This window comes from Centroberyx gerrardi, chromosome 20 (genome assembly GCF_048128805.1).
Source record: "Centroberyx gerrardi isolate f3 chromosome 20, fCenGer3.hap1.cur.20231027, whole genome shotgun sequence".
Taxonomy (NCBI): domain Eukaryota; kingdom Metazoa; phylum Chordata; class Actinopteri; order Beryciformes; family Berycidae; genus Centroberyx; species Centroberyx gerrardi.
This window is the reverse complement of record NC_136016.1, coordinates 18,659,501-18,681,671: the sequence shown is the minus strand read 5'-3', so window position 1 is coordinate 18,681,671 and position 22,171 is coordinate 18,659,501. Positions and strand designations below refer to the sequence as shown.

The 22,171-nt window shown below is 42.4% G+C and overlaps 2 protein-coding genes across 3 annotated transcripts; both read right to left on the bottom strand.

Moving 5' to 3' along the window:
* Window positions 1–762: 762 nt before the first annotated feature.
* Window positions 763–7,930, bottom strand: tut1 (terminal uridylyl transferase 1, U6 snRNA-specific). Of its 2 annotated transcripts, XM_071926776.2 has the most exons (10): window positions 7,767–7,930; window positions 7,024–7,214; window positions 6,625–6,831; window positions 6,277–6,391; window positions 5,924–6,051; window positions 5,283–5,509; window positions 4,993–5,102; window positions 3,588–3,710; window positions 3,093–3,185; window positions 763–2,869 (listed from the first exon to the last, which is right to left on the bottom strand). In XM_071926776.2, the coding sequence occupies exons 1-10, from the start codon at window positions 7,840–7,842 to the stop codon at window positions 1,734–1,736; spliced, it is 2,406 nt and encodes an 801-aa protein (XP_071782877.1). In that variant the 5' UTR covers window positions 7,843–7,930; the 3' UTR covers window positions 763–1,733. The 2 variants fall into 2 exon arrangements, with proteins under 2 accessions (XP_071782877.1, XP_071782878.1); XM_071926777.2 differs by lacking the exon at window positions 7,024–7,214 and having other exon boundaries at window positions 7,767–7,853.
* A 1,254-nt stretch (window positions 7,931–9,184) lies between these two features.
* Window positions 9,185–21,931, bottom strand: mki67 (marker of proliferation Ki-67). The gene is made up of 17 exons (XM_078290940.1): window positions 21,760–21,931; window positions 21,173–21,271; window positions 20,485–20,566; window positions 19,772–19,887; window positions 18,812–18,884; window positions 18,592–18,664; window positions 17,597–18,370; window positions 17,072–17,336; window positions 16,426–16,943; window positions 15,258–15,376; window positions 14,707–14,884; window positions 14,430–14,573; window positions 13,631–14,304; window positions 13,238–13,283; window positions 12,988–13,098; window positions 12,453–12,563; window positions 9,185–12,008 (listed from the first exon to the last, which is right to left on the bottom strand). The coding sequence occupies exons 2-17, from the start codon at window positions 21,259–21,261 to the stop codon at window positions 9,373–9,375; spliced, it is 6,009 nt and encodes a 2,002-aa protein (XP_078147066.1). The 5' UTR covers window positions 21,262–21,271; window positions 21,760–21,931; the 3' UTR covers window positions 9,185–9,372.
* Between the last annotated feature and the right edge of the window lie 240 nt (window positions 21,932–22,171).

The following is a 22,171-nucleotide window of genomic DNA, read 5'->3' as shown; positions in this document are numbered from 1 at the left end:
AAGAAGAAAGTTTAAAGACAGAGGTTTCACACAGTAAGCACCAAGTATATCAACATGAGAATGAGGGCGGTTGGTCTTTGAGGGTCTCACGCATTTTTTTTTTATAATGCTTAGCTAGTTCTTTGTCCCAAGTGAAACTGTAAAGCACGATTTCTGTGGTGATAGTCATAAAAACAGAAGTAGCAAAATAGCCACCACTCAGATGATTAAAGTCATAAGAGCAAACATGACATATCTCTAATTTTGGCCACAAATATACTTATCTAGCATAAAAACAACTAGGGCTGAAACTAAGGATTATTTTCTTTATCGATTAGCCTATTGATTACTTTTTCAATTAATCCATTAATCATTTAGTCTATAAAAAATAATGACAAATTCCTATCACAAGTTACCAAAGCCCAAAGTCATTCTTAAAATATTTTATGATATGAAACAGAAAAGCAGCAAATCTCAGCATTTGTGAAGCTGTAACCAGCAATTGCTTGGTATTTTTAATTGATAAATGACTAAAACGATTAATCGATTATAAAAATATTAATGGATTAATTTTATGTCAATCGACTAAACGACTTTCATTCATACATAACTCACATTTTTTTTTGCTGTTTGCATGATTACCACCAGTGAACCAAGCAACACATTGTGATTTCACTTAAACCTCTCTGGTCCATGAACCATCCATCACATGTATAAAACCAAGATGTATGTTTTAATCTTGAGGGCAAATCAAACATTGTATTAATAACAGGAAAGAGCAGCAGATCAACATGTAGTAAACCCACTCCAACGCCTCTTCATCACGACGTCCGTCTCCATCCTCCGTAGCCCAGTCTAACCTTCTGGCCCTCTCCATTTCCCCTTAAAAGTGAGATGAATGATGTTAATCAGCACATGGGAGCTCGGTGCATCCCTCAGCTCCGGCTCGTCCTGCCGTAATAAAGCAGTCTGCCCTCCTGAGTAATTACTCTCATCTATCTCAGTCGTGTGAGCAAAGACCTGACTGGATAAAAGCTCCGCTCCACGGTCGTTCCCTGGCAGCCCACGCCACATGTTGAGGCGATGAGGCTGTTTTGGCGCCGAGCCTATTCCTGCCACTATGTAACGACTATAATCCCGGCTGGCTCGATATTCAGCATCATGACTTTTGGAAACACCCCATAATCTTGTGTGGATTGTTGAAAAGGTTATCAAGACGGTAACTGAGGGCAAAAATACCTTCATAGGTTGTTCTGAATCATCACAACTATATGAAATGAGGACATTTGTTGTTTACAATTTTTTTTTTAATTCCATTCCAACAGCATCAGATGCTGTGAATGTCTGCCACTCAAGTTTCCCTTCAACCCAAGTCATTTAAGAGCATAATTTTAAAACAGAAATTCACTAAAACTAAAAACCAAGCCACATCTGAAACAAGTTTGAAACAAAAGTGAGTGGGCTTCATCAGGAATTATATTCTGAAACACAAAACAAACCCAGAACTACAAACATAACAAATAACAAACTCAACATTCTGACAACAAAGCCAATATTTACAACAATAATCATTAATGGCTGGTCAATATAAAGCCCTTTTACTTATGCTCTTTCATGACCCACTCATGGGATTCATTTGAGTTGGAGAAAAGGCATTCTTGATTCAAAGCACATCCTTTGACTTTTCTTAACAAAAACTACAAAATTTTCTTAGATGTTACGGCAAAATATCTGGAGAAGAGTCCCATTTTGCTCTACACTTCTTCTAGTAATGTCTCCACCATCTTGGGCAAGAAGGCTTCCAGGAAATGAAAGAAGTCCTGAAAAACTCCTGCCTTGTCACCGCTTGGCTGGAACTTGAGGACAGCCCTTGTGCTTTCCGTCCCACCGACTATCTGGGACTGAACCTTGAACTGCAGGGGATCTTTGACCTCTGGTTCTTTGTCCATGATGTGCGCTGTGACCTGGGACTCCAGCTTCACACTGCTGCCCTCTGGCCTCGAGTCCGTCTCTTTGGTCAGCTCCCTTCTCACTTTCCTCCTGCCAGCCCACACCATGTGCCTTTGGACCCAGGTCCAGCGAGGGCAATCGGGGTCGGACCCGCTCTCTAGCCGTGGCTTCTTCCCGTGGGGCGACACGGAGGCGTCGCTGCCAGAAGACAGTGGCCTCTTGGCTCCGACTACAGCTGTACCCAGAGGGCTGGCCTCGCTGGAGGAAGCAACGCTGTCACCACCATCGTTTGTTGACATGTTGAGGTCGGTTGAGGAGGTTTCCATGGCCTCAGCAGCAGCTGAATCCTCCCCGAAGACGGAGTCCGTGAAGGGAGCAGGGCTACACTTGAGAACATTTTGGAAAACCCCCTCCACTGCAGAGCAAACCCTCTGGAACCACAGCAGCCGGAAGCCGTCTCCAGCCATGTGGAGCTGGTTACGCAACACCTCTGGGAGCAACGCTAATTTGAAGGGAATGCTGATGGTCAGCTCTTTCTCTGCGGCTCCCTGTTGGGTCTTGCGGCGTTGCACCTCATCATGGGGGGTGAAGAGGCGCACCAGCCCCCATGCCTTCCCCTTTGTGGATTTGTGCTGGTACTGGAGGCTGCGGCAATACTTCTCAGCCTCCTGGCACTCCTTCTGGAAGCTGTGCTGGGAGCGTTCGGTCAGGTTTCCGGCTACGTTGTGGTGGAGCTCGAAGGGGTCCAGGAGGTTGAGGGGGCCCAATTTAGGACTGTGGCGTTGGGGCTTGGTGGGTTGTTCCTGTTGCACAGCCTCCTCCTCTTTATCCTGGCTGAGGAAGGCGGTGATTGGGAGTGCACGGCCCTCCCTGAGAGATATCACACTACTCGCAAAATCAAACTGGGCATAGAAGGAGAAGAAGGCAGCCAGCAGGGTGCCTGGATGGACAGACAACATATCCAAGAGCGGGTGACAGTTAGGGTCTGTAATGGTGATGCTGACTTACTGAAAGAACAGTCTCATTTGAGAGGTTATATGAAGTTGTATTCCAAACTGAAGGGTAAGCTAAGTTATGTAAAAACATACAGTACGTAAATTGAAAATCTATAAATAAAAAGCAATGCCCTTGGCTCACAATATAATTATCTATCAGTAACTTACAGAGGTCCTGGGTGTTCTTGCTGGGGGGCACAGCTATAGGCTGACTGGGGAAGGTGCAGTTCCAGCCCTCAATAACACACTCTTCCTCCTCACCTGTAAGCAAGTTACAAATACCAAGAGTCAAACTCAAATCACAGTAAACGGATGCAAATTTGCCTGCCAATGCATTTTCACTACATGGGCATGTTCGCTATCATCAGTATGACGTTTATCTGAACCCCTCAGGAATGAAGCTCATGTCTAAAAGTGAAATATGTAGACATATAGAAATCCCTGACTTAACCCATCCAATATACAATGCACATGCACTTTGGATATTCTGTGCAGTCTAATTTGCAGTTTATATGCTTTCACTTCCACATATCCACAAGGTAGCCATTTATGCATCATATATAGGTATTTTTGTATATGTGTCACCTCTTTTTCAGACAAACTAGGTAGTGGAGTAACAATGAGTGTTGACACTTTGGGGTGGAAGGGTTGTGCAGCACTTACAGGCCATGTCTTTGAGCTGGTCCACTGTGGGGAGGACAGGAGGCTCACAGTTTTGCAGGAAGAAGATGACCAGCAGTGTCAGAGCGTAGTTGTTGAGCAGAGGACCGGCACCACTGGGATTACCTACACGGACATAACAAGTAAGTATGATGTCAACTAGGGCTGAACAATTAATCGAAATTTTATCGAAATCGCAATATGGCCTACTGCAATTTTCAAATCGCAGGAGGCGCAATATTTGTTAAAGGCGAAATGTGTGTCAAAATACCATTTTAAATTAAATAGTCGTGCTGCAGAGATGTCCTGGCCTACACATCATATTCTACAGACTTAAGAAAACATCTTTGTTTGGTACAGATCACCGCAAAAATCACACCATAATCATTTTAATACGTTTTTCAATGAAAATGAGAATAAAGATGTAAAAATTATCATTCCCTCTAATACTGCAAATCATATCGCAATTGCAATATCAGTCAAAATAATCGCAATTAGATATTTTTTCAAAATCGTTCAGCCCTAATGTCAACAATGTGTTCAATAAGATAAAACTTCAATGATTACTTGAAGAAATGGGGTAAATAAAATGTATACAGGGTTTGGTTAATAGATAAAAGCATAAACCTTTCTGTAATGGGGTAGGGGGCATGGGTCTGGTTCACTGATCTCCTACAGGCCGAGGTTAATGGTAATCAATACATTAATAATAGCAGCCCGCCATTTGTGATTTGTGATACTGGGGGGAAAAGAATGTCCAGTAAAGGTTACATTTGGATCATATGTGGTCACTGAAACACCCCGACATGTAGCCGATACCTTTATGCTCCTTAAATGATGGAGCACATGCGCCTTGCTGAAAAGGGCACTGCCATCCTGGAGGCTACTGGCTCATCATCAAGGGAAAGAAAGAAATGTGTCATGGGCTGAAGGAAATTTCTCAGAGTTAACGTTACTGGGAATTAGAATTTGTGTAAATTTGTGGGAAACTTCGATTTGATTCCACAAAAGGGAACATAAACATACCCCACATTAGTGCAGCACATCCAGAATCCTTCACTATAGCTGGATTTGTGCTTCGTTTATTTTGACTGTAGCCTTTATGTGAAGGCAATAAAGGAAACACAAAATCGATCTGCCCAGACAGATCCCAGACAAGATCACAAGGGACAAGTGAGGTTCTACTGCCCCCTGTTGACCAAAGAATGAAATAACAATGCAAGTGCACAGGTAGCAAAGCCTACTAATCTTTGGTCAAATCTGGTATCTGTTTTTATTAGAAACACAGAATTGATGCTACACAGAGTAGTGCTGAATAATGTAGATCACTTTTGACTTTTAATCTTATCCATTCTTTTGTAGTGTTAGGGTCTATGTCTCATCTGAGGTGCTGATGAATGCGTCTTACCAGCTTGCTGTTTCTGCTTGGCCCAGTAGCGGATGGTGTAGACCAGGGGCCTCAGCCTGGCATCCATCCCTGAACACAGCTGGAGGAAGCGGGTGTTCCTTACTGCCAGTCTAGTGAGGGACAGAGAATAGGAGGCAAGGAGACTGTACAGTAATTCTGCTCGTTCTACACAGTAAACAACATTACTCACTACGTCTCTTAAGACTTCCAATGCTGCCTATGGATTAAAGAGTCTCGAGTGCAGAGGAATTCAACCCAGTGTCAAAGAAAACTTCTGTTCATCGGCTGACCTGTTGTTGATGGTGATGTCCCCCTGGAGGTTGAGCTCGCGGTGATGGAACTTGACCACCGGGAGGCGAGCACTGCCGACCACCTGGACTTTGTGCACACTGGGCACGCACCGCCTCAGGATTGCCGCCACGAGGTCCAGAACCTCGGCCGGCGTGGCGGAGGACAGGTCGATATCAGACAGGATGGAGTCCTCGGAGCGGCCGTCGTCTGAGGTGCCCTCCCCCGCCTGGAGACAGAGGGGAGACAGAGGAATGGATGAATCAAGGGTGACAACATGGCTCCATACATATTTCCAACAGATCATATGATGATTTGGCTCTGATTATTTTGGATGACAACAACGATGAGGATAAAGCTGCAATAGGCAACATTTCAATCTAAAAATACAATAAAAATACAAAGATTTCTGGGTATTGAAGTTCAGATTTTTCAAACAGTTACTTCTTGTTGCCATTTTGAACCGTCAATGTGCAAAGTTGCCGAGTGTTGCTTTCAAGAGTGAGTTTTAATTTGAGGGTATTTCCAACCATATCAACAGGTAAAAAACTAATATTTCAGCCTTTGGAACAGGCTTCTATATTAGATCCAAATGAATACATGGACTTCAAAAGAACTATGGCAGGCGAACAGGATAGCAGACCTGTTCTGTGGTGGACTTGGCTCGGGCCTGGAAGACCTTGGTGTTTTCCAGGTCCAGGAACAGGTCTAGGTCACAGGAGTGGATGCCAAAGGTGTTCACAGATGAACCAAATGGCAGGATCTGGCTGTCTGCAACCCAACCAAACATGGATCAGTCTGAGGGAAAATCACCTCAGAGTCTTTATCATTATGGATGAGAAGGTTTCAGATGACAATTGATGAGACTGTTTAAGGGGTTGGACAAATATGGGCTCAGAGCGGTAAATTTTTTTATGATGATAATAGCTAGAACTGGGGACAAAGTGAAAATGTGGCTTCAAATTGAGTTTCTGTGTATGCGTTTGAGGAGATTACCTGGAAAGAACTCTGTGAAAACCTCTTGAAGGAGTTGTATCAGCAAACCTCGGGCCTTCTTCTCATTCTCCCCCAGTTGAAATCGTTCGACTACGCACTGCATCTGCCCGTTCACCTGGAGGACGACAGAGGACAAGACCACAATCCCTTATCAAGTTCTGATGAACATGCCTCCATTACACCATGAGCAGAACCATTCACACTGATAAAAAAAAAGGCATCAACCAGGCTTTTGGCTTTATATCTTTTGTTTTCAGAACTCAGCACTACATAGATAAAACTGCACTTTTAAAACAGTAACGCCGAGGAACATGAAACAGATCAAAGTTCTGATAATGAGATGCTTACACACGCCATCTGACACAAATCGGGTTTGAGTCGCTCGAGGACCAGTTGGAGGTTCTGGAAATCGTGCTTCTTCTTGTTGATCAGCTTAAATTCCTTCTTCTCCCGCGGTTTGACACGCAGCTTCAGGCCCTTCATCTGGTGCTCGACACAGGACAAGGCTGCCTGTGTACTGTCTGTCTCACTGAACTGCACAATGGCATACACACCCTGTGGGTGCAGAATGACACATCAAAGAGTTAGACTACTACAGGGTGCATCAGTCACATTCCATATGCAGCGACAGAAATGGCTGCCGGGTCTCTTGGATTGGAACCGCAAAGCTAGATGCTTCAAAAAAGACAAAAACTGTGAGGCTATGTATGTCACTTGATGAGCTGTATCTGATGCTGTGAGGCTGACCTTGTCTTTATCAAAGATGACATCTGCGACTGGTCCAAACTGCTGGAAGTACTCAGCTAGGTCAGTCTGGGAGGTGTCAGGCTTAAGGCCGCTGACGAACACACTGTGCTCCTCCTGGGTCTTCCTGGTGGTCCGGACACTGCTCAGCTTCTGGTGTTTACGCCCTTTTACATGGTCATCCAAGCTTGGCTCTAGCAGAGAGAAAATGATTGCCATCCATTTAGTTAGTAAAAAAGAAAAGAAAAAATGGTATAGGAACACAGGAAGGAGTTTCAAAAACGAAATCATGTGGTGATATAACGCTTGTCTGCCAATTTCAGACGTGCAGATTATGTCATTCACAATTTGATTAATGAAAAATGCTAAATTCATAGTATTTCGTTACATCTCCACACAGCCATCTTGGTAGGAAATTAACAGGTGATTATAATCAAATCGCAGTCAATGAGCTGTGTATATGATAAAGCAAGCACCATATTCATAGGACATGCACGTGACACCATGGGAATATTATGAATACGTTAGATCTCACTAGCTAAAGCATGAATAACTTAAACATAGAAGACACATCATCTTGATTTTCACTAGTAATTTAACGTCAGCCAACATAGCAACCTGCCGAGGAAATTATGTTATTTGCTCAAATTAAGTTAAAGTTACACGTGACCAAAAACAAAGCGCGGTTACTGGAAACTTCTGACAGTTTCATGTATGACTTGCATGTGGCCGAGTTAGCTACTTACTGTTTGGTATATTGACGTTACACAGGTTGCAGTGAAACCCTCTCGGTGTCGTTTTTATGTCGCTGTCCAACTCCATAATGACAAAAAAATCACAAGCACGTTGGCGAAGCAGCAAACGAAGTTGAAAAAGCGCGACTGCCAAGTTTGGGGCCGAAGCGTCTCAAATCTCCCTCCAGCGTCGAGCCTGCGTTTGTTTCCAGCCCGCCTCCAAAATCTGTCCGGGTTGCTCTCCTATTTTACCATTAGGTTCCGGTCTCTCCAGTTCTCCCCATTCCCATTGCGATAACCCAGACACATGTTTATGGAGCCATTGGAAATTACAACATGGTTATTAGGAGAGATAATGCAAGAAATGCGATCTGAGTTTCAGCCAAGTTCATGACAGAAGCCTGAAGAGGACGCTCCATCTACTAAGTATTTCCTCACAGCGAAATACACAGATAATCAAAGTAATAATAATCAGTTTATCAAATGTTGTGTTGCATTGCTGTATCAATATACAGTAACTAACAGTAACAAAGTTGGGATTTTCTGATATCAGAGTTGACAACATGTTTAGGGGGCGGAGATCATGGAAGTCGTGTTAAAATTGACAGTACTGTATTTATTATAGGTTTTGTTTTTGGGTTTTTTAGCATTCTAGGTAAATGATTTACATTATTTACCGTTTCTATTTTGCATTTTGTCACATATTTACTTTTGTCTGGTTGTTAAAGCATATATACCTGATGCGGATTTTTTCCTCTTCATTCTGCAGAGTATGTCTGATTGCTGAACAAAAACATGTGACTAGTGGTACTTTGACGAGAGTACTTGAAGGTGGCATTATTCTGTTGGTATGACTCTTTAGATTAGATGATGGGATAGAAAATTATTCATCCAAATGTTGTTTAAACTTAAACTCTCCCCTAGTCGATTTTTTAATCTTTAAATATGCGTAATACCGTTTCTATTACATTTAATTAAAGTGTTTGGAATTATGATTTTATATCTATACAGACATACATAGGATATGCCTGTATATACAGTATAAGCACCATCTTGATTTAGGAATTCACAGAATTAACTTAATATTTTATTTCTCTGCCAAAATTGAGTGTCCTGAAAAACTTTTTTTCCCCCTCTGGTCATGAAATTTCACCTGGTGTCAACCAATAATTACAATCATTTTGTGTAACTGACTATGCCATGAAAATGATGAAGACCCTAGTCACCACAAAGTAGTAGATGCATATAACCTAAGCGTAAACGTTCTCACAATATTTGTCTAGCCAACAGGTGAATTATAATCATGACTTCATAACACTGCATTTGGGCACACTGGATATGACAAAAATGAGCATTCAGAATCTCTCATTATTGAAAAATTTAATAACCACTTTTTTTTTTACCCCTTACAAAATATTTGCAAAATCAGAAATGAATAGAATACAATCCATCTTAGAAAAAAAAAAAAATACCACAAGATTCACAACCATATTCAAAAAAGCAAAAAGCAGTGCTTGGTTTTCAGTCTAAAATATCACTTTCTAAAATCAACAATCTAAAAATAAGCAATATAAAAGGTTGAAAAAAGGCTTTCGTTGTAAGAAAATAAACAAACACTCTATTTCTTAGCTGCTCGTCCTCTTCGGGTTTTGGGCTGCGTCTCAGCCTCAACAGCCTGGACATTGTCCACTGCTACGCCTTTCTTAGAGGCGTTCCCTCTGCGCCTATCAGGAACTTTGCGTGTGGACTCCATCTCTTCAGCACCTTGGGTGGCAGCCTCAGTGGAAGCTGCATCAGCGGCCTTTGCCCCCCGCCTGGCTCTCTTGACAGGCTCGGATGGAACAGCTTTATCTGAGAGATCCTCCTCTTCAGCTTTGTTTGCACTTCTTGATGCTTTCCTTTTGTTTTCAGGCTTAGTAGGAGTCTCAGAAGTACAGGGCACAGTGGATCGGCCCCTTTTGGTGGGGGTCCCTTGTAAGGCTTCGTCTTGGTCTACAAGTTTTGTCTTCCTGCCTCGAGTTGCCTTCACAACAGGCGTTGGGGTTGTAATATCATACGCCACTGCCAAATCTTCTTTCCAGTTTACAGATTTCTTGGGCAATTTAGCATCTTCCACAACAGCATTGTTGACATCTTCAGTGGCATTTGCTTGGTCACTATGAGCTGCAGCCTTTGCCTTTCTAGAGACTCTTCCTTTTTTGACTTCAACCGGAGCAGGTTCAGCATCAACAACCTTTTCGTCCACGATCTTCTCAGTGCTTGGGACAACTGTGGCATCATCTGTTGTGGGCTTTGTTGCTGCCTTTCTTCCCTTTTTGGCAGGCTCTACTGAAACCTCAGCGGGCTTATCAGCATCATTGGCTTTGCTCAGCTTTCCGGCCCTTCCTCGAGAAGCTGGCGTTGAAACAAGGACAGTAGCTTCCGTATCAGCGGCCTCCTGAGGGGGAGGAGCTGCACCTCGGCGAGTTCTCTTGGCTGGAATGGCTTGTGAAACCTCATTTTTCACAACAGATTTCACCCCCCTTCCCCTAGTAGGTTTAATGACAGGAGTTTCTGGCTGTTCGTCAGCCAGAGTACTGGCAGAATCAGAAGCTGGCTTTGAAACAAGGACAGTGACTTCCGTATCAGCGGCCTCCTGAGGAGGAGCTGCACCTCGGCGAGTTCTCTTGGCTGGAATGGCTTGTGAAACCTCATTTTTCACAACAGATTTCACCCCCCTTCCCCTAGTAGGTTTAATGACAGCAGCTTCTGGCTGTTCGTCAGTCACAGTACTGGCAGAATCAGCATCATCCATGTTCTCTTCAATCTCCTGCTTGTGTTCAGCTTTTTCCTCTGGTACCTCTGCAATGACCTCAACTTCTTCAATGACTTTTTCTTGTTTTACTCTCCTACCCCGCTTAGGTTTCTCTGTGGGATTGACCTGGACTTCTGTGGAATCAATAGGGGCTACAGGCACAGTATCCTGTTTTGTTTTTCGCCCTCCTCTTCTGGGTTTCTCAGCCGGTTCCACAGGAGCCTTTTCATGCACCTCCACTGCTTCAGCAGGAGTAGTCAAACTTGCCGACTCAATGGGGATCTCCTCAGTGGACTCGACTGAATCTTTAGCTGTCCTTGTTCTTCTTGCTTTAGAAGCAACAAGTGGAGCCGCCACCTTCTCTATGACAGGAATTTCAACCATTTGGACTTCTTCTCTCGGCTCGACAGGGTCTTGTTTGGCCTTTCTTGTTCTCCTTGATTTCTCCTGGGACACAGTCTCAACTGGGGGAATTTCACCATCATCCTCCACCTTCTCTTTTTCCTGTTTGGTATTTCTTCCCCTCTTAGCCCTGACTGGGGCTTGGGACTGCTGCTTAATTTCCACAGCACTGCCCGTGTCTTCTACCACCTCATTTTGTTCAACAGATTCTTGTTTAGTCTTTCTTCCTCTTCTTGGTTTTTCTGCAGCGGCGATAGGAATGGGTTCTTCACGCTGAGCATCTGTCATGAGAGGTTGGTCACTCACAACTTCAGTTTCTTCCAACACTGTTGGTGCTTCTTCAACAGATGCTTGTTTGGTTTTTCTTCCTCTCTTGGGCTTTAAGACAGCTTCCTCCAGGGGAGCTGCAGAGTCATTTGCTTCATGATTGACATTTACTGGAGGAGTTTGGTCACTCACAGCCTCAACAGCAATCTCCGGCACCTTTTCAGCCATCATGGCAATCTCTGGCAGCATTTCAGCTTCATCAACAGCAGCTTTTTTGGCATTTCTTCCTCTCTTGGGCTTAAGAGTAACTTCTTCCTTGGGAGCCAGAGAGTCAGTTGCTTCCACTGTGAGCTCAACATCCCTGCTTTCATTACATTTTGCATTTCTGCTTCTTGCAGTTTGTCTGACAGTGGCTGGTGGAGCACTGTCTGTTTTCTTTCCTCTTCTTCCTCTAACTGGAGCAGGGGCAACGGTATCTTCAAGATGTTCTGTTGCTTCCTGTTTATCATCAACTGCTGTAGATCCCACTTCTTTTGCCCTTCTGCCTCGAGCGGATTTCTTCTGAGTGTCAGGAGCAATGCTAGCTGTGTCCACTTCAGTTGCAATGCTAGCCGTGTCCACTTCAGTGACTTTGCAAGTTGCTGTCTCCACTTCAGGTTGTTCTTCAGGTAAATTCTGGTCTACAACTGCCTGGGGTACAGTTTCCATGGCATCTGATGGTCCATCTTCAGTACGACCACAGGGCACTTCATCCAGTTGGTCACCACAGATGACGTCATCAGCCTCCGCTTCTGAAATAAAGATGTGAAAAAAGTGAACAACTTATCTTCACATTTGAGTATTAACTGTTATAGTTGATTAGTCAAATACTTGAGTCAGGGTTCAGACACATTTTTGCTAACATACATCAGTCTTTGTTAGTGTTGTTTTCCCCAAGTGTCATATTTTTGCTGAAAAGCTGAATATCTTTTGGCTAATTGGAACTATCACTTTGGACTTTGTTATGCATTATTGCTCTTTCAAACACTGTCCAAGTATATCTACTAGGAGCAAAAATTATACTTTATTTTTTTAAACAGCTACGTCACTAAGCAAACTTTCACTCCATCTCCAAATGTTTGTGGAAATGTACAATTTCCATAACTCTTTCAGGCTTGGAAAACACAGGCAGTTGGAATCTTGTTGAGTGTAATTTAAACATAACCAAAATGAAAGAGCAACACAAGACAACCTACCTTTTGCTAGGTCAGCTTGGGGGACATTCTCCATGATATCTGATGGTCCATCTTCACTGTGATCTTCACAAGACACATCCTCTTGCTGCTCCTCACAGGCAACTTCTGGTTCTATTAAAATATTTAAAAAAATATGAGAAGAAAGTATGCAAATCACTCTTTGCTTTAATGCACCTTGCTTAAAGACCGAACTGTTCAAACACAGGCAGTAGGAATCTTGTTCAGTGTAATTTAAACATAACCAAAATGAAAGAGCAACACAAGACAACCTACCCTTTGCCATGTCAGCTTGGGGGACATTCTCCATGATATCTGATGGTCCATCTTCACAAGACACATCCTCTTGCTGCTCCTCACAGGCAACTTCTGGTTCTATTAAAATAGAAAAACAAAATATGAGAACAAAGTATGCAAACCACTCTTTGCTTTAATGTACCTTGCTTAAAGACCGAACTGTTCAAACACAGGCAGTAGGAATCTTGTTCAGTGTAATTTAAACATAACCAAAATGAAAGAGCAACACAAGACAACCTACCTTTTGCTAGGTCAGCTTGGAGGACATTCTCCATGATATCTGATGGTCCATCTTCACTGTGATCTTCACAAGGCACATCCTCCTGCTGCTCCTCACAGGCAACTTCTGGTTCTATTAAAATAGAAAAAAATTATATGAGAAGAAAGTATGCAAACCACTTTTTGCTTTAATGCACCTTGCTTAAACACCGAACTGTTCAAACATGTCTGCATAATTTCATTATCCTAAGTAAATTAAAGAACAAACTGACCTTTTGCGATGTCCAATCCACAATCCAGAGGCGTTTGATCTTGACCCTGTAAAGACAATGATTACTCTTTATTAAATTAGATTAAGAAAACCCCAACAAACCCCCAACTGAACAAAAACATATCTGATAAGGTTATGAAAAGCAGTTCCCACCCAAAGGATACAGCTCTAAAGCTCTCTACCATCGCCTTCATGCCCTGTATCTACTATCAGTTACCTTGATAAAGGTATTCGCAGAAATGTTGGGACTGGTGTGGTATGACCTTTTTTGATACATCAATAAATTATCAGAAACTGAAGATACAGACTGCTCACTGTGTGTGCAACTAATGTTAAAAAGAAATTTAAATAGCACCTGTCAAAACATTGCAATACTTGAAAGTGTTTCCTTTACCTCATTTGTCTCCATTTGTGCACTGGGATTACTCAGTGGCTCCTCCATGAGCTCTTGAAGTCCTTCAGAGTCTTCTACTGGAGCGTTACCCATCAGCTCGTCATTGGCACACACCAATGGGGAACTCTTCACCTCTGGAGTTTTCATGGCCATCACCTCAGCAAGGTCTTCTACAGGTTCTTTCTTGTGTACAGGTGTCTCCAGAAGTTCCTTGACGCCATCCAACTCCACGTCAACAACTTTTGGTGCTTTGGGAGTTTTCAGAAGTTTCCCTCTCAGGTCCTCAATAGGTTCGGCCTTCTGTCTTGGCGTCTTCATGATCCTCTTAACTCCAGTGAGACACTCTGCTTGTTCAGGCTTCTGTTTGGGAGTTTTCAGAAGTTTCCCTCTCAGGTCCTCAATAGGTTCGGCCTTCTGTCTTGGCGTCTTCATGATCCTCTTAACTCCAGTGAGACACTCGGGCTGTTCAGGCTTCTGTTTGGGAGTTGTTATAGAAGTCTTCAAATCTGTGCACTGCTGTTCACTGGAATCATCAGCAGGAATCTCCAAGGCAGGGATCTCACTGACAAAGCTAGGTTCTTCATCATCATGAAGGAGGCGTTGGACTGCCTCACTGTTGTATCTTTCATGTGTCACTGCAGACCCAACATTCAAGGGAGACACCATCATCTCGCCTGTAAAGTAAGTCATAGTTTAGGCACTTAAACTGAATAATTTAATATTAATTTCATGTTAATCTCCTTCATATACACCTCTCGGCAAAAGAGAGGGAGGGAGAAAAAAAACAACAAACACTTACCAGGTTCCTCTGGTGTGTTCAACACTGAAGCCTCTACCATAGATGTAGCCGGGGCTCCCTGAGGGGTCTTGGGGGCACTCTGCACATTGATGACCGATTTCCTCTGCCTTGCATTTACAGGAGTTTTAAATATTTCAGCGATTCCTGAAACCACAAGGCACAACATGAACATGAAGTACATAAGCAGGTACAATATAGAGCAATACAATACTGTTACAATACAATGCATGCCTAAACTTTGCCACGTCAATGGATAGCAGTGGACTGAAGTAATTACCAGTCAAATTCTCATCCATTTTCATGTTCTTTTTGAGGAGTGCAGTATTGTGGACCAGCCTTGGGGCGGCACCAGTAGGCTGCACAACCTTTTGTTTGTAAGCTTTGCCCACAACGATAGTAACAGGTGAATCTGCATGCCCAGTGCTGACATGGTCCTGGAGTTTTCTTGCAGGGGTCTGAAAGATTGAGAGAAAAATCAAATACAAGACATAACATATCCAGTAAGAGCCATCAATAGCATGGCCATTGCACTAGTAGCCATGTTAACTCCACAAACATTCCTGTAGTACCTGATATTTAGAATGATTGTAATCGCCCCTTAAATGAGTCATACTATGACTGTTTGCTCATTAACACAAGATCTTCAATGATATTTGTAGCCAACACTTCTCAGTTCTAAAGAGGGGGCAGCAACATTGTATCCATAGTAGAATCTAGCAAGTCTTATTTTAATAGCTCTGAGAAGTGAAGGTGAAGTTGCAAGAGACAGAAAAAAAAAAAAGATTTCATTGTTAAGATTATGTGAATACCCAGTGTTTGTTACTTTACCTTGGGTTTAGGCACAACCACCTTCTTCGTCTTCTTTGTGGTAGCAGTCTTCTTAGCTGCGGCAACCACTTGAGACTTGATTTGTCCAAATTTCACAATGTCTGCATAGGAATTCATGACTGAGAAACAAAACAATGTTGGTTAGGCCCTACAAAAAAAATCAGACAGTAGGCTTCCTCTCACAAGAAACAGTGTTTTCCACAAGCATCTGCTATTCAGATAATAACTGATTACTATCCAGTCGGTCCGGTATGAAAACTAATGTTAAACTTTGTTCCTATGCTCCTGCGTTCATGTGTTAATAGTGTGTGGTAGACAGTTACTTCACATTTTAGTTGTCAGAGATATGTAAAATTGTCCAACACTCAGATATAAAGGTGAAAATGAGTGCAATGCCACTCACGGATAACTTTACCCTACTGGCAGGACTGATTTGAGCTGACAGTCAGGATTTTCTATTATAACTGAGTTGGATATAAAGTATATCCAGAATATAAAATTGCAAGCGTTTTACAGTATTGCCAATTTTTCTAATGGGAAAAATTATTTAAAACATTTCTAAAGTTTTGGAGGTTGGGAGCACAAAGTTCAGTTGAAGCCTTTGCTGAGTAGGCTAATGTTAGTTGTTGAAATGAACAACACTGACACTGTGTGTGTGCTTTATGTTACAGAGATACTTGGAGTACCTAATGGTTACAAACCTCACTTTACAACTCAAGTCTTTAAGGGGTCAGTGCACCACTACATTAAATTACTATAAACAAAAAAAAAACACTGCATAGTTTGTTAAAATGAATACACATTACATAACATTTACTGCAAACGAAAATGCTGCTCACATGCATTTCTTTTAAATAAATAGGCCTAATCAATTAAGTTGATTAAAAGTCTGGTGCAGCAAACAGTTCTAGTCAGATCCATTATTAGCTCAGGACTTAATTCCTGAATTAAGTGATAGGTTTCAAAAGTTAAATAATATTAAGCATGTCTGAGCATTTTAATGACTAACCAAATGACTAAGTTGACTGATTTTGACCATGTATTATCCACAAAAACTTTTTGTTTTTTAAATGACATTGTTCCCATGCATGTTGAAAAGACACTAATAATATTTCAGGAAGGCTTGAGGATGGTAGTGGGGAAAAAGGTAGTTTGGAGCCCAGCATACCTTTCATAGATGCCCGTGAAATGCCACTTCTCCTGCGCAAGACCTCTACAGCGCTCTTCGACACACTTGGAGTCTTCCGTGAGGTGCTCTTCATGCTTTTTCTCCTCAATGGCACTTTAGGGGTAACAGGGACTACAGGCACCGGGACAGCAACAGCATCTTGTTCTGCGACAGGTGATGGGGTGCTGATGCGTGAGACGGAGAAGCGGCCCTGCACTGTGGGAGTGGACACCACTGAAGATGACCTTCTCTTGCCAGTGGGGGTTTTCTTGTCAGCCAACTGGGACTGAGCAGGGGTTTTAGACAACGCTGCACCCTTGGGAGAAGGGGTCTTAGATTTTGGTGACTTCTTTCCAGGTGATGGGGTCTTGGGAGAAGGAGTCTTAGCTTTTGGTGACTTCTTTCCAGGTGATGGAGTCTTGGGAGAAGGGGTCTTAGCTTTTGGGGACTTCTTTCCAGGTGATGGAGTCTTGGGAGAAGGGGTCCTAGCTTTTGGTGACTTCTTAGGTGATGGTGTCCTTGCTTTTGCTGGACTTTTCACCTTTGGGCTGGCAAGGGCTGGATGCTCGAGTTCCTATGGAAATCAAAATCCATTTGAATAAAAAATGAATAGGCTGCATTACAATTACAATGTGAGAGGAAAAACCCAACAACCCTCCTCCTCCATAGTCTTACCTCCATCAAGCCAATGGCAGATGCTCGTCTGAGGAGTGAGTGTTTGGGTTTAGCGAGGCACAGGCTTCGTCGTGGAGCGGCCCCTTTGCGTAATGGAGAGTCGGGTGGCAGACGTTTGTCAAACAACTCTGGGGTCAGGTGACTTCCAAATGAAACCCGCTTCTTCTTCATTTGCGATGTGAGCAAGTCAGCCCCAAGTTCTCCACTTTTACGTTTTTTGGCCGTCTTACATTTCTCTGAAAAATGAATTGAAAACATGATTGTTGTAGATCAATACACTGCAATACCATTTAAGACTAAATAAGACATAAGATACAAATAAAAGCAATGGCATTTCAAATGCTAGGTTGAAAAAGAGCTATTGAACACTGCAAAAGTCTTTTAAACAAACATGCTAGGATAAGTGTAATGCACAGGCTAATTTAAAGTAATTTAGTTAACTCACTTAACAGAATTCAAAATGTGTGTGAAAATACAAGGATTACAATGCGTTTACCATTTTTGACAGGAGCAACATCCAGTTCACGAAGTACATCCTGGGTTTTGAGTTTCTTCTCTATGCTCCTTGGTGACGTCCTTCGTGAAGGCTCCGTTTTGGGAGCATCTGGCTGGACCTCAGTCACCTTGGCTTCCTCTTCTTGTCCCTCAGTAACTGCAGGTTTGACTGGTGTGGCTTCCTTGCTCCTCCTTCTTGTGGGGGTCTTGGGCTTTTCAGCAGAAATTTGCTCAACCACCTCACTCACTGTGAACCTCTGGGGGGTTGCATGAAGTCTTCTCTGGGGTGTTGAAGTTGCTTCAGATTCGGCAGCCTGTTCAGTTGGCTTGTTCTCTTCTGCTACGAGTCCAGTCATCTCAGAAGTAGGAACTTGGAAGGACTTCCTCTGCTTCTTCGCTGACTTTGGAGTCGCCACACTGTTATTTTCAACTTCAGCATTGCCCTCAATTGCCGTGATTCCACAAGAGGCTTCATCTTCCACCTTCTTAGGTGTGCTTTTGACTTCTGTGGAAACGACAGGCTTTCCAGCGACTTTCCTGACTGACCCAGGTTTTGGTGTGCAGAACCTTGAGGCTGGCGTTTGAGGCACGCTGACAGAAGATTTCCGTGGAGTCTTGGCATCCAGAGTTTGTTTGATCATTTGATACAGCTCATTGAATGGGGAGCTGGTCTTGCTTTGTAGCAGGCTTCCATCCTCCTTGGATTCCACCTCAACGCTTTTCTCCAGGGAGCGCTGGATGTTGTCATTGTTGGTTCCATCTTTCAGATGGGGGTCTAGAAACAAGCAAAAACAAAAGAATTTTTAGATCAAAGGCAAGTCCACTTGACAGTCACTTTTAATACAACTGAAACCCAACAACAAAAACAGACATGGGTAGCCTAGAGGTTTGATATCCTATATTTTTGAGTGACTTATGAACACATGCCTTGTTCAAAGTATTACCAGTCTAACTGCTGAGTCAGAACAATCCTCCCATTCCCAATCACAAATATACCTGTGGACACTTCAGATATCCTCTTTTCTCCCGCCTCAACAGTGGTGGTGTCCCTCACTTGATCTTGCAGAACCTAGGTGTCAGACATTTTCATTAGCACACAAAATTATGCACATGTATACACAATCTGATTTATCAGGGTTGTAGGCATATTCAAGGTGTTGAGCTGTACACAATGCTCTAGTCATTACAGATGGATTGATATTAACGAGTGAATTACTTGGAATGTTTCAGTTTTGCCGGCTATGGAAGACCTCTTCTTCTTTGGTGTGGGTGCTGGAGGGTACTCAAACCTGAAATCGCAATGAGTAACAAAATGTTAATGGTCTCATTTACATTTAGTGTTAAAATGTGTTCTGTATCTGGATATGCTAATGGTATGCTATGATAATGATATAGCCTATCCGATCACGTGCTTTGCATTTACACCTGGTATTTAGATGCGTTCTTCTTGTCTGGATTCTGTTCACATCATGATCATATCTCATTTTTGTGTGCACTATGCAAAGCAGGCAAATAGGTGGGGAGGTGGAATTGTCGACAAAAACAAACATGGCAGGTGTAGGATCATTAGGCATGATACTGTACAGCATGCATTTACTTTTCATTTAAGGCAGAGAGGGTTGTCTCTTACAACTCTTTCATGGGAGGCAACAGAAATAGTGCTTGCAGCTACTGTGAATGCTACTTCAGTGACTCCTTCACTATGGATGAGGGAAAGGAGCGATGACTGGTGGGAGGGGATCATGCTGGAGTGCTTCAGTGAAGCTGAGTGGATGGCAAACTTCAGAGTAAGTCATGATGTTTCTGCCCTGTGGGCGGTTCTTTCACACAAATGCAAACACACCGTACAGATGCCAGTTACACCTGGCTGACTGTGGCTGAGATCTGGTTGCAATGCATGCTGTGTGTTTACACCTTGCATTAATTCGCATTTTTCTTTGTCCAGATACAGATCGCATTTTAATATCATGTATAAATGGGGTGTAACATTTCCAAATTCCAACTTCCAACAGTACAGGCAGTTCAGAACCATATTACTAACTATTACAAGGCAAAACTCTGATATTAGTAAAGTCACTTTGTGGTGAAGGGAATCGATGTCAATAGTGACAGTAACTGTAAAACTTATATGTTCGTACCCATTGAGCAACCCCTCTGAAAACCTTGCAAAACAAACCTGAAAGAACGATCAATAATAGTGATCACATCTCCATGTTTTAAACGTTCAGACTGCTCCAACTCCTCTCCGTTGACACGGGTTGGATTCACTGAGCTCAAATTCGTTAGAATGACCTGGGGGAAACAAAGATGAAACCATTACCTCAAACGTACAATTTGTTTTGTTCATTTAGCTTAAAAAGGAGAATACTGGTGTCATTTAGAGTTAGAGCCTATTTACTCATTTTGCAATGCATGCCGTATGCAAGTAGATTTAACAATTTCCATTTTTAAAATGCATTGTGTTGTCAAACCTATCTTAAAATTAACTGCTGTCTGGGCTAACAAAGAAGCCCCAAATAAGACGTTTGAGGGATATTTCCTGACAGACTTTTCCTGACAGCTGCATCACGTAATGCAGCGCTGATATGAAAACTCTCAACTCTGGCAAAATGAAATAACGACAAAACAGAAATTTTGACAAAACCAAATTAACCAAATCATGTTTAATATGACAGATGATCTAGCTCAAGTCTGCGGAAGTTGTTTTTCACACTGTGCAAAAATGAATGGCATCAAATGGCTTCTTCTGAAGGGAGGAAAACCCTGATATCTTCAACTACGCTGACTGTGTGCAGACACAACCAGGAAAAAGATGAAGAACACCGGTATTATCCTTTAAACATGTGACGCTGTGGCAGGTTAATGTCAGTGTTCAATATGTGCAGTTACCTCTTTATTTTCATTGAATTCAATTCTGCAATGCTCCTTGGAGACTTGAGGAAGCTGAATGCGAATATCGCAATCAGGTTTCCTATGAGATCACACAGAAGCAAATTGTCAGTGCAACAAACAAACTTAGACTTGTTCATCTTACTTATTCGTCACATCTGATATAAAGACAACATAATTTTCTACAACCAGAGAAACAGTACTGTAATTCTATGCCATGTGTTTTATATGTTGCTACTTTGTGTAAGAACAGGAACAAAAGTGTGTTTCAGATGTTTGTGTCAAAAGAGTAGTCTTGTCACAATCTTCATTGACAGTCACGTAAGCAGCGTCTGCGCCAGCTCGTGACTGACGTCAGCAGCTGGAAGCCCGCCTCCAAACGTTTAAAACCAAGGGGGGTTTATAGTAGAGCCTCTGCTAACCCCAACATGAGGTTGCACATAGTAAATGTTGACCCCAACAAAATATATGCCCGTATGTAATCTGTCGAAGACATTAAGAGAAGATATACCGTTTAAGAAAGCAACTAACCAAAGTATGTTTAAGATAAAATAACCCGAGTGCGGGAAGGGTTGTCAACAGTTGTAACGTTAGCACGTTTTTCAGCAACAGCAAATTAAATGGAAATATAAAAAAACATGACATCCAGACTAAATTCACAAAATGTATTACATTACATTAGTCTCACCTTCCAAACAAGCATGATGCAGTAAGAGGAAATTCGGTTCCATCTCCTCCGCTCCTCTTAATCACGACTATTTTTCCGTGTAATGGCATTTTGTGTTACCTAACGGCAAAGAAAGAGTCAGTGACAAGACAGCAAAGAACACGGCACAGCGAAGGATTATTTTTTTATCAACGTGGCTTCACTTGTGTCGAAAACTGGCTGACTTTAATCATCTATAAACATGCAGCCAACTGAAGGCAACGTGTGTGCGATAACTATCTTTACTGTGATTATTTACTACAAAGAAATCCTACTTAAGCTGTACAAACATTTATTCGACGTTATCGTGGCAACTCAGCTGCCAACTCTTGGCAGACACGGCTGTGAATGATAAGTTTGTATCACAGAAGCACATTTTAATGAACCCACGTGCAATGGCACTTCAAAAGCATCAGTGTCAGAAATAAAGGCAACTTAACACTGAAATGACTCAAAGTAACACCGACTATTGTGCGAGTAACGGGCTAAATTATCGAATTAGATTCGTGTCTTAAAACGTGCATAGACGATGAAGCTTTGGAGGAAGATTGCTAGCGTTGTAACATTACCTGTAAGACCGTTCAAAGACACGTCGATTTCTGGTAATCCATAAACGTCAACTGGGATACGCCGATGAGAAAATGTATTATACTATCATACCAGGCTTAACGTAGAAATTAAATTCTAGCTACCCCTACGCACCACTTAACGAATAAGCTAACTTAACCTACGCTAATACGGTCATCTCTACTCTTTCCTCGCACTGCTTCTGGAGTGGTGCTTTACTACAGTATCACTCCGCCACATCACACACGTGCAGAAATCAAACGATTTCCCAAATTAATGGACGCTTTGGGGTACAATATATGTATGGTTTTGTATTACGCTGTTTTTGGAGATATGTGTGGGTCTCCAAATCACATATAACGCATATCAAATAACGAGGGACTATTTTGTTTACGAATTTAGCGGAACAATCCT

What these genes read in the sequence shown, in the direction of transcription:
- tut1 (XM_071926776.2), bottom strand. Translation starts at nt 7,842, where the DNA reads ATGGAGTTGGACAGCGACATAAAAACGACACCGAGAGGGTTTCACTGC. An exon ending in CAAGCAGAAACAGCAAGCTG is followed by an intron (nt 3,711 to 4,992) that starts GTAAGACGCATT and finishes ATGTCCGTGTAG; the next exon opens with GTAATCCCAGTGGTGCCGGT. An exon ending in CAAGAACACCCAGGACCTCT is followed by an intron (nt 2,870 to 3,092) that starts GTAAGTTACTGA and finishes CTGTCCATCCAG; the next exon opens with GCACCCTGCTGGCTGCCTTC.
- mki67 (XM_078290940.1), bottom strand. Translation starts at nt 21,261, where the DNA reads ATGCCATTACACGGAAAAATAGTCGTGATTAAGAGGAGCGGAGGAGAT. An exon ending in ATTATTGATCGTTCTTTCAG is followed by an intron (nt 18,885 to 19,771) that starts GTTTGTTTTGCA and finishes TTGCGATTTCAG; the next exon opens with GTTTGAGTACCCTCCAGCAC. An exon ending in CACAAATGGAGACAAATGAG is followed by an intron (nt 13,284 to 13,630) that starts GTAAAGGAAACA and finishes TTGTCTTTACAG; the next exon opens with GGTCAAGATCAAACGCCTCT.